The 14,844-nt window shown below is 37.6% G+C and overlaps 1 protein-coding gene across 2 annotated transcripts; it reads left to right on the forward strand.

Annotated features, from left to right (window-relative positions):
* Positions 1 to 437: 437 nt before the first annotated feature.
* On the forward strand, positions 438 to 14,620 carry LACTB2 (lactamase beta 2). Of its 2 annotated transcripts, none has more exons than XM_068186931.1 (7): positions 438 to 630; positions 1,160 to 1,323; positions 2,628 to 2,751; positions 5,431 to 5,609; positions 9,641 to 9,789; positions 11,500 to 11,581; positions 14,152 to 14,620. In XM_068186931.1, the coding sequence occupies exons 1-7, from the start codon at positions 509 to 511 to the stop codon at positions 14,193 to 14,195; spliced, it is 864 nt and encodes a 287-aa protein (XP_068043032.1). In that variant the 5' UTR covers positions 438 to 508; the 3' UTR covers positions 14,196 to 14,620. The 2 variants fall into 2 exon arrangements, with proteins under 2 accessions (XP_068043032.1, XP_068043040.1); XM_068186939.1 differs by having other exon boundaries at positions 11,500 to 11,577; positions 14,152 to 14,241.
* Positions 14,621 to 14,844: the final 224 nt, after the last annotated feature.

Genomic DNA, 14,844 nt, shown 5'->3' on the forward strand with positions numbered 1-14,844 from the left:
TGGCCCTGTGCTGGACACTGTCCAGCAGCTCTCCAATTTTATTTAAAATGCTGAATCCCAGGTAGCTCCTATGTGCCGTGCGGGAGCATACGCAGTTCCTACACCCGCTGTGGATACAGAAAAGGTGCATTTGTCTCTTACAACAAATTTCTCTGGAAAAAGCCGGCAGAGCATGGACATGCCTCTCACTGGGCAGCAGCGAGGCACGCAGAACTGAATTCCACCGAGAGCTGGCCTCCTCCACACAGGAGAATTTTATCTGACCGGATCACGACACCGCCCACCGCCAGGGCCGGCTTCCAGCCGCACACCAGACCAGACCAGACCAGACCCGGCCCGGCCCGGCCCGCTGCGGAACGGAAGGAGCCGCCCCACAGGCGGGCGGGAGGCGCCGCGGCCGCGCCCCAGGAGGCGGAGCACGGCCATAGAGGCTTCCGCCCTGCCGGCCTGCCGTCCTGTGGCGGCGAGAGGGGAGCGGAGCCGGTGTTCGGGGGCGTTCGCTGCAGAGATGGTGTCGCTGCTGCCGCGCATCGAGCGGCTCTCGTCGCGCGTGGTGCGAGTGCTGGGCTGCAACCCGGGGCCCATGACCCTGCAGGGCACCAACACCTACCTGGTGGGCTCCGGGCACAGGTACCCACCCTGCTCGGAGAACGGGGACCAGGCTCCGCTGCCCCGGCCCCGCCTGGGGACCGTGTGCTGCCTTCAGCCCGAGAGGCCGCTACCGGCCAGTTCCCAAATCCCTTAGTCAGCGCTAAAAAGAGGAAAGAGCAGCGTTAAAATTGAGGAGCTAGTGCCCGGAGGCGGCTTGGGCGGGTGGGACACGGAGTCTCGTCCGGGCGAGCCGTGAGCCGAGGCCGGGAATTCAGTGAGGGAAGCAGGCGTGTGCCTCAGGCCGCGCAGCTCCCCCGCGGTACTAAGCGGGGGCTTCTGCCACTTGTCGCAGAGTGGTAAACGTGTGGCCTGCATTATTACTTACCCCACTTTTTAAATTGTTATGCTGCAGGAGTGGAATGTCAGGTGGCATCTGGATATGGAGACATCCATTATTGCTAAATTTCCATCTGTTGGCTTGTTTTATTAATATTACTTGGCTGTCATATGAACACTCTTTATTTTCTGGTGTGTGTCTCTCCCTCCCTTTTTTGTGGTCCGTGTGTAGAAGAGTCCTTATTGACACTGGAGAGCCAGGTATTCCTGAATATATCAGCTGTTTAAAGCAGACACTGTCAGAGTTCAACATCGCCATTCAAGAAATTTTAGTGACACACTGGCATCGTGATCATACTGGTGGAATACCTGATATCTGCAAAAGCATTCCAAGTGGTAGGCAGAGATTTCAGATATTGCTGAAAATGTTAAATACATGGCAAGAAACACATTAACTGAATGCGTCTGTGCAAACCAACTGGATTATTATTCTGTATAAACTACATGCAATTTTATGATCCTGCTGCAGTGTATGGATTGAGAGCAATGAACAATCTGAATTTAATAGTTGTAATATTACAGGTTTTCTTCGATATCTGTGCATACTTTCGTAGTGAATTGTACTTATGTGTAAATAATGAAAACATAGATTATTACCAGCATGGTACTAAGAGATGTGAGAAAAACTTGAAAAATTGCTTCTGTTTTACTTGGACATCAATGAAAAATTATTGTTATTTTCACTTTTGTAAAAACAAATTGCTTGAATTTTGAAAAAGAAATGTGCATAACTTTGGGATTCCTTACGGGAGCCCATTAGTAGTTGCTGACAAATTCATAATCCTCAGAGCATGAGGGAAAAGCAGTAGGGCAGTGTGCAAGTAAAGTCTGATCTAAAAATCTGTGTTTCTTGTTGACAAACAGTAAGAGACATTTCTGTGTTGGTATCTGAGAAGAGAATAAGCGATATGGATAATGTGGTAATTCTTAACATTTTGGACTTTGTCACGAGCTTTGTCACAGGCTTAATTTTGTAAAGTTGCCAGGTGCTTATCTGCAACGAAGCCTGGGCACTACTGAAAACAATTGGTGTCTTGGAGACATGGGTACATCAGTGTCTTGGTGAGGATTTTGGGCTAGCCAGCCTATCAATGTGGTTGTAAAGACTAGCAAGGGATATGAATGCCTTTCTGAGTTGCTATCTATAGCTGTTCCACCCAAGGTGTTTGCACTGTGTCCACTGTTCAGACAGATAAAAGCTGAGAGAAGTAGCAGGTCAAAAAGTCTTCATCCAATTTTAGACAAATGTTGAGTGATGCTTCTGTGAATCATAAAGCAAAATGTGAGGGCAGAAATCTTAGTGGCATTGTAAAAACTTGGGGGAATTGGCTCATGAGTCAAGAAGGAACATTTATAAAATATAATATTACTGATCTTTATTAATTTCATTTGTGTTTTTTTTCCAACTTCAAATTTGTCACTGGTACAGAGTGCTGTATTCACTGTTTAGTGGTTTTGACTCTGGAATAAGGCTGCTCTACAAATATAAATATAATAATTTACAGAATTTGTTTTTTCTAGTTTTGTATTCATACTGTGTGATAATTAATAGTACTTATTCAAAAAGTAACCTGTCTATGGAATTACTTTAGTAGCAACAAATTCAAACCATCGTTTTCTTTGCTTTCCTTAAATATTAGACTCAGAATATCGCATATGTAAGCTCCCTCGTGTCCCTCACTGTGAAGAAACAATAGAAGGAGGTCATAAATATTTTTATCTTAAAGATGGAGATGTGATAGAGACAGAGGGAGCTACACTCAGGTAACCATGAATTTCTTCAAGTTCTTTTTTTCTTCAGAATTCTGACTTGTACATGTATCCTAATTCCTAATGATTGCCAATCCATACATCTAATCTTTTTCAGCACTTATGCATGTAGTCTTCCTATCATGATCCAGCAGGATATGTTAATACAAAGACATTGTTTTTATGAATGAGAATTATCAGATATTAGCCTTTGGATTTAGTCTTTAGACTCAGCAAAGAAATTAACACAATTTCCCTAGGAAAACACTTTCTCCAGGGAAATCAAATAGGATTTTACATACTTTCTTATCACTCGTGCATAAAAAGTTACTATTAAAATTGTGGAAGTCTATGGTAGTCTGGCTGGATTATTAGCATGCCTTTCTTTTTCCTTTAAAAATATTTCCCTAGGAGACTCTAAAACATTTAATACTTAAAATGTTACATTTTAGACCTTGAACCTATGAGGTTCTTGTAGGATGCCAGTTTTGGAGGACTTCTTTCCGTGATGCATACTACCTATAATGTCAGTCTGAATGAGTGTGAAACGGAAAGCTACTGTGCCTCGTGGAGGCACACACACAGTAAAAAGGTCTGACCATTCTGTTTTCAGACTCCTTTCTTTAACAAGGCATTATTCTTACAAGGACAAAGTTTGCCTGTTTTCTTCATTTTAGATGGGAACTATATCCCACTTGTAGAATATGTCACTTGGTTGATTGCAAGGGAAAAAAAACATTTTAAAAGAAAAGGGATGTGTTTTGTCAAAAAGCATTTTATTTTTAGTGTAAAAATAGAAGTAAAAAGCATCTTATATTGCATACTGAAGACCTTTCACTGCCCTGAGTGGCCCGTGTTTGGACAAAACTTTGGAGATGGAAAATAATTTTTTTCATTTCAATCCAAGTCAGTCAAGGATTAGCACATTTTGGAGTTTGTGGAGGACCAGGCCTAGGCATGTTTTGTCTCAGACATTCTGACTTGTGACAGGGAAGTTGTGATTGGCAGAGAGAGTCCCCTGGAGGTGGGACAGCATGGTCCTGAGCCAACTTCGTTTTCCGCCTTCAGATTCACAGTGCCTTCACTAGTCCCCCATCCCAGCCTGGTGCCTGGAGGGCTCAAACAGGCTGGCTGTGCTGGTGTGGGAGTTGGGAGCTTCTTGAAGGGTGTCGTAAAAACACAGGGCTTGTAGCCAAGACCTGGGAGAACTTTATTGTGACGATTGGGAGCATGTTGAAGTGTGTCCTCAAAGTGAAGGGCTTCTTAGCCAACACTTCTGAGACCAAATAGTGGGCTAGTTTATACCAGAAAGCATGGGAGTTCCCAGACACATAGTCTGGTGTCCTTATTGATCCTGAAGAGAATTTATAACAAACATCACAGCCCCTACGGGTGAATTGTAACAGGAGTGATGCAGCCAAACTTTATGGTTGGTTAAAAGCAGGCATTCTCTCCTGGGTTAATTCAGTAACCACTTCAAGGATACTCTAGACCCACCACTGGTTCCAAAACAGCAGTATCTTCATGTTAAATTTTAGTTAGCAACCATCAGGTTCTCAAGGTGTGCCACAGAGAGGGGGCAAGACATGCTGGCAGCACCTCTCCACACACTGTGTGGCGTTCTCTTTCTGCTATTTTTTCATGTTAGTGGTTTGGCTTTCTGGTGAAATTTCATCAAGAACTGAAGGATCCATGTCCCAAAGGTGAGCCCATCAACTTGATTTTGATGTTGCCTCCACAAAGCAATGGCTCAGCTGCTTTCTGCTGAGCTCAGTATTCAGTAGGAGCTGGAAGTCATTGCATCAGATGATGCTGCACTTGTGGTCTCCCAGCCGTGCTTCAGCATGGCTGGGAGCTGTTTAGTCTTGCTCTGTACACCACACTTGGCACCAGCTCTGTCACTTCCTGATCACTGCTTTGATGCATCTGCCATTAACAAGAAGATTGTAATGGATATTAGCAGTGGTGCTGGTTGGAGTTGTGTTACTTTCAGTCTGCATCAGCCTTGGCATAAGACTCTTCTGCTTTTCAGAAATCATCGTGAAAGAACACCCCAGTGCAGCTCCTTGGCAGCTCAGGTTACCGTATACTGTATACATACCCACTGCTCCTTTGCTTCATGCTAATACACTGCTTGTGCAACCTGTGGGTCCTTAATCCTTACCATGCAGGTGTTTAATGACCTGCACATAGAACAGCTGAAAGAGTTGCAGGGAAAAATAAATTTTTGGAGACTGAACTTTATCTGGGTCGAGTTCAGAAGTTTGTAGTTAATTTTTAAAAGAATAGCTATCATCCTTACCCTCCTTCCAAAGTACATGTATGTCAAGAACTTCAAGTGTTTCAGTCTGGAAATAACACGTCAATCTTATCTTTTAAAGCTTCAGAATAATGCCCTCTGTAACAGAAATTCTGCATGGCTAGTCAGCTCCTTTAATGCACTTGTATTACAGTGTGTCATGTAAGTAAAAGCATGCTAGAGATGATTGGTGTTCTCTGGATGGTATAAGAAAATTGATTTGGATTAGGCAAAGTGATACCTGTTTACATCAACTTTTCAGCCTTTTTTGGTCAGTTTTTTCTGGTTCTTGTTATGGGCTGCTTTGCAAGTGTATTGCCATCAATTTTTCTGGCTTCAAAAATGAAGTGTATATATATATATGAAAAACATATGCTTTTTTGTTTTTTAAACAGAGTTTTATATACACCAGGACACACTGATGATCATATGATTTTACATCTAGAAGAAGAAAATGCTGTATTTTCTGGTGACTGTATTTTAGGGGAAGGAACAACAGTAATAGAAGACCTGTCTGATTACATGAAAACATTGAAAAAGTTGTTAGAAATGAAACCAGATTTGATTTATCCAGGTAAGTGGTTTTGGTTTTAACTGCTGTCTTTACTGTGTAATTTTTAAATATCTCCTCTAAGAATTTGAGAACTATTATTACAATCAAACATCATTCCTGATGTAACAATTCAATTTAATAAGCAGTAAGCTAAGCTGACTTTGTCATGGTGGTTTGCAAAACATGAACATTTTCAGTGATAGGTATCTTTCCTTTCTTAAATTTCTCCATTTCAGGGTGGGTCTTGTCTTTCTGTGCCCAAAGACTCCAGGGGCCAAAGTCTTTCACTGTTGGAATCGTACAGCAGATTTAATTTTCTTATATTACTCTATCCCTGTCCTTGAATGTTATCCTGGAAGAAAAGAATAATAATTGTTCTTTCATTCCCTTTCATCCCCACATAATACACTGTCAATGTGAGTAACCTAGTAATGTTTTTTGGGAGAGTTGCATGTCCTTTGCAGTACAGATTAATCACAAATTTGTCTTGGAAAGCTGTAGAACTGTAAAATGGTAATCTTAGTTAATGATTTAGGTTTAATTTGAACAAGAGCTAGGAGGCCAAAAATGTTCTAAAAATAAGTTGCCTATTCACTCAGTCTATGAATTTCTTTTAGTTCTTTTCTCTCTCTCTCTCCCCTTCAAACCTTGGGAATGCATTTACTTTTCATACATACCACATGTCTGTTTGACAAGACTACATTTTAAGAATTCATTATGTAACTACAGTTTAAGCTCCTCATTTGCTTTTTCAGAGCTACGTTTCAGGATTTTTTCTGACTTTTTCTGTTTCATCTTCAACTTGTCATTCCAAGCTACTGTATCTACATTCTCAGTTGTGCCTTTTTCCATTAGCCATCTATGTTTAGCCTACTCTCTTGTGTTCACTCTTAAAATAGCCTTCTTTTGAAGTATGTGTCCTTTAAGATCTCGGCATAAAATTGCTGTTTAAGAAAAACATTCTTGAATAATCCATAGATGTGGAGGTTGATGCAGACAGAATAGTGACTTGGTCATATTTATTGACTTAACTGACATAACAAACCAACTTAACTGACTTAACTAACCGTTAAAACTAATAATTTTTTAGCCTCCAGAATGTCAGCCAAATATTTTACTTTTTTTCTTTCTTAATACCTGCAAAATGCAGTTTGTTCCTCTAACTGAATTTCTGCCTTCCAAAACCCCATATATGTCCAATTCTGTTTGGTTTATCAATTTTATCTGTTGTATTTCACTCTGTTCTTAATGGTTTTGTATCTAGATTACACATTCACCAAGGCTGAACATCTGTGCTTTTTATTTGTAAGTGAATGCAACTGTTTTAACTGTGGTCTTACTGGACTTGCAATTAGGAAGCCAGTCTGACATCATGCATTTTCAGTGATGATAGCTACGTATTGAGATAGTTTGGAACTATTCATCTATGCACCACAGAATGTACATGCAGTTGTGCAAAAAGTGCTATTGCCCAGTCAGAACAATTGGTGATACTGTTGGGTATAACTACAGCAGAATTAGTTTGCCTTACCAATATAAGCCAATCACTCTGTACTGCAGTATTAGGTCTTCATAATTCTTGAACTGTTTCCTCCACCAGTGCTTTAGCACTCATGTGGTAACCTCAGAATTGCACAAATTTTTGAAACAAACTGACTGCTGACTACCTGAGAGTAGGTGAATTTTGTCAATCCTTCCCCTTCTATGTTTCTTTTTTAATTTAATCTGGGAATGACTCGGGCACAACACTCAGCATATCTAATTACAGATAATATTTGATGAGAATCCTTGGGACAAGAAAAGGGCATTTTAGTCAGCAGAGGGCTCCCCATCCTGTAATAATAAACAATTTTCCTTGGTAATAGAGAAAAGAATGGTACTGCAATTAGGAATTTGTGGAAGATTTCATGAGCCAATTGTTTTCCTCACTTTTGTCCTTTGTGCTGTAATTTAAAGAGAACCTCACATTTCATAATGTGTTATGAGGAAATAATATGTATCTGTCTGAAATTAAAGCTGAATTCATGGAAAGACAGTCATATTTTGAGAGTGCTTTTCATATGCTCAGAAACATTTTACCTTTATTCAGATATTAATCCATTTATTATAGTTAATAAATAAATAACTCTACTGCTGTTCCTGAAAAATGACAGATGGGAAAGTTCCACATCTGGATTTAGTTCCAAGCTTTCTGAGATCATTTTAATATACGTATATGGATACACAACAGCTACGGATCAGATGATGTAATGGATATGTAGTCCCTTTAACTTTGCAAAATGTGGGCTCCATTTCAGGTTCTGACATTGGTCTTGTAGTCTAAGTCAATTAAATCACTTGGAAGAGTAGGGACAGGTTTTAAGAATGCCTAGAGAGTCCATGTGCAACCCATAATTTTTATTACTTCAGTGAGACTTCCATCATTAGAGAATGTAAGAGAATGGACAGTTGATATTACAGTCTCTGCTTTGTATATCTTACTATGTTTTCTCTAAAAAGTTTTTTTAGGTTTTGGGTGTATAAATGATAGCAGTAGAGATACTGTTATACTTTTAATTTATTTTGTAAGGAAAAATAGCTTCATATTATATATGTTTGAAATCATTAAATATAAATGTATATGCTAGTATTGCTTTATGTTTACACATTACATATCTTGTATTTATAATACTTACTTAAACAAGGTAAGTTTCAATGTATACTTAGTAATTTCAAACATGCTGGCGTGTGTAAACTGAGATGTATAAATATTTTGACTTACAGAAGGATAGATTCCTTGGACACTTTAGTTCAAAACATGAAAAATCAGTTACTCTTTTTCTATAAGCTGCCTGTCATCAGGCAAAATAAGCTTTGATTTCAAAAGCTTAAAAATTAAAAACCCATTTAATCAGTAAACCCAAAAGTACAAGTAAAGAATACGGTGATTTTTTTGATAGTTAGAGAACCTCAAAATAAACTGATTTTGATGATACCAAATAACTTCTAAAAGAAAGCTATAGTTTTTTTACAGTAGTTTCTTTTCTAATTTTATAAATTACTTAGAGTTTGCACTCAGAGGGCAGAGCTGGAAGTTGCTGCTGCTACTTCAGGTGAGTTGTACAGGCGAAGAAATAGGAAACCTTGCTATAAAAAGCAAGTGATGAATGTTTGTGCAAGTCAATTCCTCTATAGGTAACACAATAAGTTTAATTTCTATGCATGTAGCTCTCATAGCTGAACAATATTTTCTGTAATTTTAATGTACCGTGAGACAGTATTTGATTTTTCATAAATGTTAGTGCTTTACCAATTAAGGCGTTTCATAATGTGATTCAAAGACCTTTAAGTAAGTTGAACATTTCTGATCTGCCACAGTCAGTCCAGGAAAAAATATGTTTTGCTTATTAACCAGCCAGACATAAAATGATCCACCTATAACTTTCCCTATGCCTTCCATTTTTCCTGCCCTGACATGTTCTGACTGACTCTCTTATTTGTTTCCTATTCATTTTTCTTATCATACTCACAACAGTGTTTTTAAAGGCATAAAATACAGCATGTGAATCAGCTTTGAAGATTTGTTTTGGAAAAGTACCTGTCACAATTAAAGATGTCACCTTGGTGTTTGCCCCAACAGGACAGTAGTACCTGAGTCCTTTGCATCAACCACTGTTGTTCAAAGGCCAGTATCAGTTTAAATCATTAGTGTCAATATCCTTTGGGGAGAGGAAGACAGGGAAATGGAGATAATACAGTAATCTGAATCTCATCTTTTAAATCTGTTCAGCAATGAACTCCTTTCCTTTTTTCTAATGGCCTAAAGTAGTCTTCCCTTGCTTTCCTTATTCCATCTGAAGTATGCCCTTTTCCCTGTTCAGACTTTTAATATCCTAGTTTTTCCTTTCCATCTTAATGCTTTGCAGATGCAGACTGTAATACAGACATTCAAACCTTTTTCTCATGAGTTTTAAGTCCACTAGAGTTTACGTAAGAATGTTTCAATTATTCAATAGTGTACTTAATTACAAATGTAAGTAATAGTGATCTGGTACATGTGTTTTGATTTTTAGGTCATGGCCCAGTAGTACGTGATGCAAATACTAGAATCCAAAACTACATTTCTCACCGACTTGCACGTGAACAGCAAATTATAAATGTTCTCCAGAAGAATACTGGGAAATCGTATACATCCTCAGAGCTTGTAAAGATGGTATACAAGGTAATTGTTGATCAAAAGTTTTTAGATCAAACTAAAGAAAATGGAGGTTAGGTTCATAAAACTTGTATGTAACAGTGTTGGTCTTTGAATGAAAATCATGGTGGCTCTTTGAAAGGGATAAAAAATATTTCTACCTGTCCAGGGTTCAGTTATTACTGTGGCTTTAAATCGTCTTGTTTAAGCACTTAATTGAGGTGAGGCCCACGTGATTCTGACAAACTTATTTAACTATCCAGGTCTTAGGCACAGTTTCATAAGACTAAGCAAAAATTAAATTGTAGTGCTTGGTTCAAAATGAAAAGTATGACATGACTGTTAATTGTGGATTTCCCAAAGTGTGTTTGGAGTCTTCTGAAGAATGGTTGAAAACTTTGAGTTCTTGATTTATTAGTCTGCAGGAGGTTACCGGTGGGCTGCAGTTCCACAGGACAGAGAAAGATACTGCAGCTCAGATGTTGGATGGCTTGTATATGTCTTTAGACTGGTGTAACAGTACTTTGTTGCTACTTCATCATCCTTCATGTAACCTCTTCAGTTTTTCCCTGTGGTGAGGGTTTGCCCACCTAACAAGCAGAGATAAGAGATACAGTATCTCTGCTGTGGAGGAAGATGTCAAAGTTGCCAATGGCTGTGGCTTGTGAACAGGTCTGTAACAGTTTCATGGCTCAGTTTTCCTGGTTCTGCTGATATGCAGTTTCCAAAAGAATGCCTACATCACCATGAACATTTTGCTGATGTACCATTACCTGTGGCCATTCAGCTTCTGCAGTTCTGCCTGATGAGCTGGGTTTTAAGTATAGAGCCATTCTCGTGTTTCTGTAAATCACAAACCACTTGTCCTGCCTATATAAGAATTTTTCCAGTACTATTACAAAGAAATGTATATGCTTTCAAAGTATTCTCAATTTTATTCACAATTTATTTAACTAGTTTTCTAGTGACTTTTCCTGCCATACATATTATTTGAAGAACTTTTTAATTTTCAAAAAGAAAAAAAAGAGCTTTACCTTTAGATGATAGAGCTGGAGAGGAGGATTTTGAGCAGTCATCATACAATCATAGAATGATATGGTTTAGAAGAGACTTTAAAGTCAGCGATTTCTATCCCCCCTGCCATGTCCTTCCACAAGACCAGGTTGCTCAAAGCCCCATCCACCTTGTCCTTGAACCCTTCTAGGGATGGGGCATCCACAGCTTTTCTGGGCAACAGGTGTTACTGCTTTTTACATAATGAGCATTGAAGAATTGTAAGAAATATTTTGTCCTCCTGAAGCTGTTGCATATTTTTATTGTTTACTTATTTACAGATACTAATTGCTACAGGATATTTAAACTTATGCGAATGTTGTCATGGAAGAGAACAGATTGTGAGAGATCTGTGGACAAATGCATTATAAATTTGTCTTTTAAAATATTCAGCTACACTGACAACCCAGGGCAGACCAAGCTCAGAGGAGGAGTCTTCTTAGTGCTGGCCAAAGTTTTCATCATACAAGTGGATAATGCAAAAAACTGAGCAAAGTAAACAAAAATGTGTTGTTGGTGTAAAATTGATTTACTAACCTAGGGTTAGTTGTTACATAACTAACTGAATGTTTCCATACTGTTTCAGAAGAGGAAAATCTGTGGTAATAAACCATGAGTTCCATATATTGAAAAAATAATTGATGCATATTTAAATATAAAATGCATATTTTTTGCTCCCCTTAGGAAATCCCCGAGAATTTACTTCCAGCAGCAGAACATAACCTCTTAGTCCACTTGAAGAAGCTGGAAAAAGAAGGAAAAGTGTGTAAGTTGTGGATGAAGGGTGGAAGGAGGGTCATTTTCATTTTGATATTCTATGCACTATTTCTCATGTTATTTTAGTGCATTATTTTCTGGGGGGGAAAAATGCAATTTTTTGCATTAGCTGTCCATCATGCAAATTGAAGTAGAGTAATATACAGAATGCTTGTACAGTATTCACAAACTTTTAGAAAATATTTTACTAAGTATTTGGGTGCTTAGAGCTCAGATTACTTCAATGCATATGCCTTTAAATTTTTATTTAAAACATACCATAGAATACATTCCTAATGCCAGCATTTATATCTTCCTGTGTTTTCAGAAATTCATACCTAAATATGCATGTGCATTTTATGAGTTTACATTTAAGTTTGTGCCCTTACTAAATTTTGTGTGTATGTGTTATAGAGATGGTTAAAATCACGCAGTGTAAATTTTTATAATTTCTGATTAGTACAGTGCCTAAGTAGAGCTACTATATTTAGTTTACTGTTTTTACATTGTGCCTTTACTCTTAATGAACAAGGTGAAGTATTCTATTTCTGTAATGGCATGTGCATATGGAAGCATTACTCAGTCAAAGCTTAGGAAAATATTTCTTCCTGCACAATACATAACTGCACTCAGGACTGTCTATTTATAAGTAAATAATCACATGAATTTACAGCTGTTGCAGATTTTTAGCATTTACCAACCTGAATAACAACATGAAATTAGCGTATTTTTTTCAACTCAGACCCTCTGTTTATCTTACTGATAGAATGGTACTAGATACTAACTGAACAACTGAGACTGAATTTTTGTAATAGTAATAACAACCTGCTTTTTATTCAAGGAAAATAGACTAGAGTCACATAGAATACAATCATTACTGAAGTTCAGAAAATGTTCTCTTTGGGCTTATTTTGTACAGAATACCATAGAAACTTTACCAGCATGTTACTTCAGCTGCTTTTAAATATTATCTCTATTCTTGGTTATTAACATACATCCTTGATCTATACATTTCTCCAATTTTGTGCCACGAGACTCATCAAGGGCATGAGGTGCTGTTGACTCTTTATCCCTTCTTTTCACTCTCAAAGTAGTTCAAGCAACAGCATTTTCGGTTGAGATCAAATAGTAGATAAATTAACTTTTTCTGTAAAGGTAGTCTTCCCTACAAGAGTGTCTGCATCTTGAATGCCCAGGAAATAGTTTGGTTGAGTGAGCTACTGACTTAAGGGTTTGTTTTCTCAAAACCACCCTTTTCATTCTCAGAAATCACATTTTAGTTTTGAAGAGAGAGCAGATACAGTCATGTATCTGTTCACGAAGTATCAACTACTTGAAATTATTAGAAAGGTTAAATAACTAGAGGAGATGCTAGTCAGAATAATTCTTGGGAATCTCCTACTCCAGTTGGAGGCCCTTGATTCAGATGTGTATCTTGCTTTCCTGGAAGCATGAGATGTGCCCTTTGAAGTTTGTTTTGTTTTTTAAACTTGATTTTGTGGGCACAGAGAAAGTGAGAAGCAATCTTATTGGAACACTTGGGGTTCCTGAATTTTTAAATACAAGCTTAGGCCCAGACCTATGGTAAATGCTTAACATTATGTGATCTTTGCCCATTTTTCTGTTCAAATTAAGGGCATCTGTTGAGGAAGACTGATTCTGTTGATTCTGAGCATATCGCCTACAAATGCTTGTGTACTCATGGTACTTGCTCATTTGATTTTAATATCCTTTGATGCCCTTCCCACATATTCCGAGACCTTGCAGCATCTCAAGTTTTGTTCTCGTTATGGAGGACTTGAGCGGTAGACATAACACTGTCTTGTTTAATTTTCTCAAAATGTTTTTCCAAAAGAACATCTTGTCAGTATCAATAATGGATGTGACAGGCATATTACAACCTTACAAGTGAGTTACTCACTGCAGATTATGGCCATATGTTGCCTGCTGCAATCATTAATTACCCACTCAATACTAGGAGTTGCGGATTTTGTCAGTACATAACTTGTATGACTGCAGTTGGGAGTGACACTGCCTCTTAATTCAAACAAAAATGTTGCTTTTGCTACTTAAAACAAAAATAATGTCTTGTAAGTAGGAGTATGGCACAGTGTGCATGTGTAAGCTTTATCTCATGGTTGGATATAAATAATTTCATCATTGTTTCACATCATAGTTGATGAAGAGATAAAAATAATTTGGCTAGCCTTAATTTAGGAACACAGACTTTTTTCCATCTAAAGGTTATAAATCTCAGAAAATGCAACAAACGCTCTGCTACCTCAGATTTCTTAATATCTATAAAGTTTAATATACCAAACTTTAAATAATTAGAGGATTATTAAGACCTTTTTATTAATCACTCTTTATATGGCTAGGTTACATTTTGAAATAGTTGGTGTTTATCACTTTCAATTAAAACTGAACATTGGCATGAAGGAAAGTATTTCATTAATTTAATAATGAATGTCATGTGTAGGTATGCATATACATGTACATGTTAAGTCTGGGATAATCTATTGTTTATAAACAAAATCGAAATATTGATTTGTGACTATTTTGGTGTCTTTTTCTTAACAGTACGTGATGAAACTCCCAACTTCAGATGGAAAAACAATTTATAAGTTAGGCAAGATTGCTCAGGAATGTATTTAAATCTTCATGGTTGCTGTATGAAAAATCATAACAATGAGGAAAGTAAAATCTAATTTGTATCAGTTTTAAAAAAGGTGGTAACAATCTTAAAGCAATGTTACAGTAAGTTAACTGATGTTTCACATTCTACTGTATTGGAATTTTACAATACTCTGGTGGGTATTGAGTTAATAAAATGGAATGAGGGTGAAGAATTGAATCCTGCCTTTGTTCTAAAGTGCTGAGTTTTATCATTGGTGGCAAAAGACAAATAGCAAGGTCTTATAAATTTAATATTATAGTATGTTAAAGCAATATTATAAACTTAATAAATCACATATATAAAAGAAATGTCTAGTAAAAAAACCCAGAAAATGTGTTACTCTAAACCTGGTTTCACCTGCTTGTGCTTCTCAAAAAGTAATTTTCTAATAAGTTATCTGTTCATTCTAAAAAACCAAGTTATTTTTGCTAACAGGTGTAACACTGGGGTTTATGTTCCTTTTCTAATTCAGCTGACTGTGCTCATCCTTTCTGGTTGCTCAGTGCTATAGGTTTTAACAAACACTGAAAGTAATTCTAGACTTTTAGGTTTTTTGGTGGAAAGACCATTTCTTTGGAATTCATTAAAAGGATTCA

Source organism: Anomalospiza imberbis, chromosome 1, assembly GCF_031753505.1.
Source record: "Anomalospiza imberbis isolate Cuckoo-Finch-1a 21T00152 chromosome 1, ASM3175350v1, whole genome shotgun sequence".
NCBI lineage: Eukaryota > Metazoa > Chordata > Aves > Passeriformes > Viduidae > Anomalospiza > Anomalospiza imberbis.

Coding starts and splice junctions, on each gene's coding strand:
- LACTB2 (XM_068186939.1), top strand. CDS start 509: ATGGTGTCGCTGCTGCCGCGCATCGAGCGGCTCTCGTCGCGCGTGGTG. Junction 2,752..5,430: donor ACAGAGGGAGCTACACTCAG/GTAACCATGAAT, acceptor TTTTTTAAACAG/AGTTTTATATACACCAGGAC. Junction 11,578..14,151: donor AGCTGGAAAAAGAAGGAAAA/GTGTGTAAGTTG, acceptor TTTTCTTAACAG/TACGTGATGAAACTCCCAAC.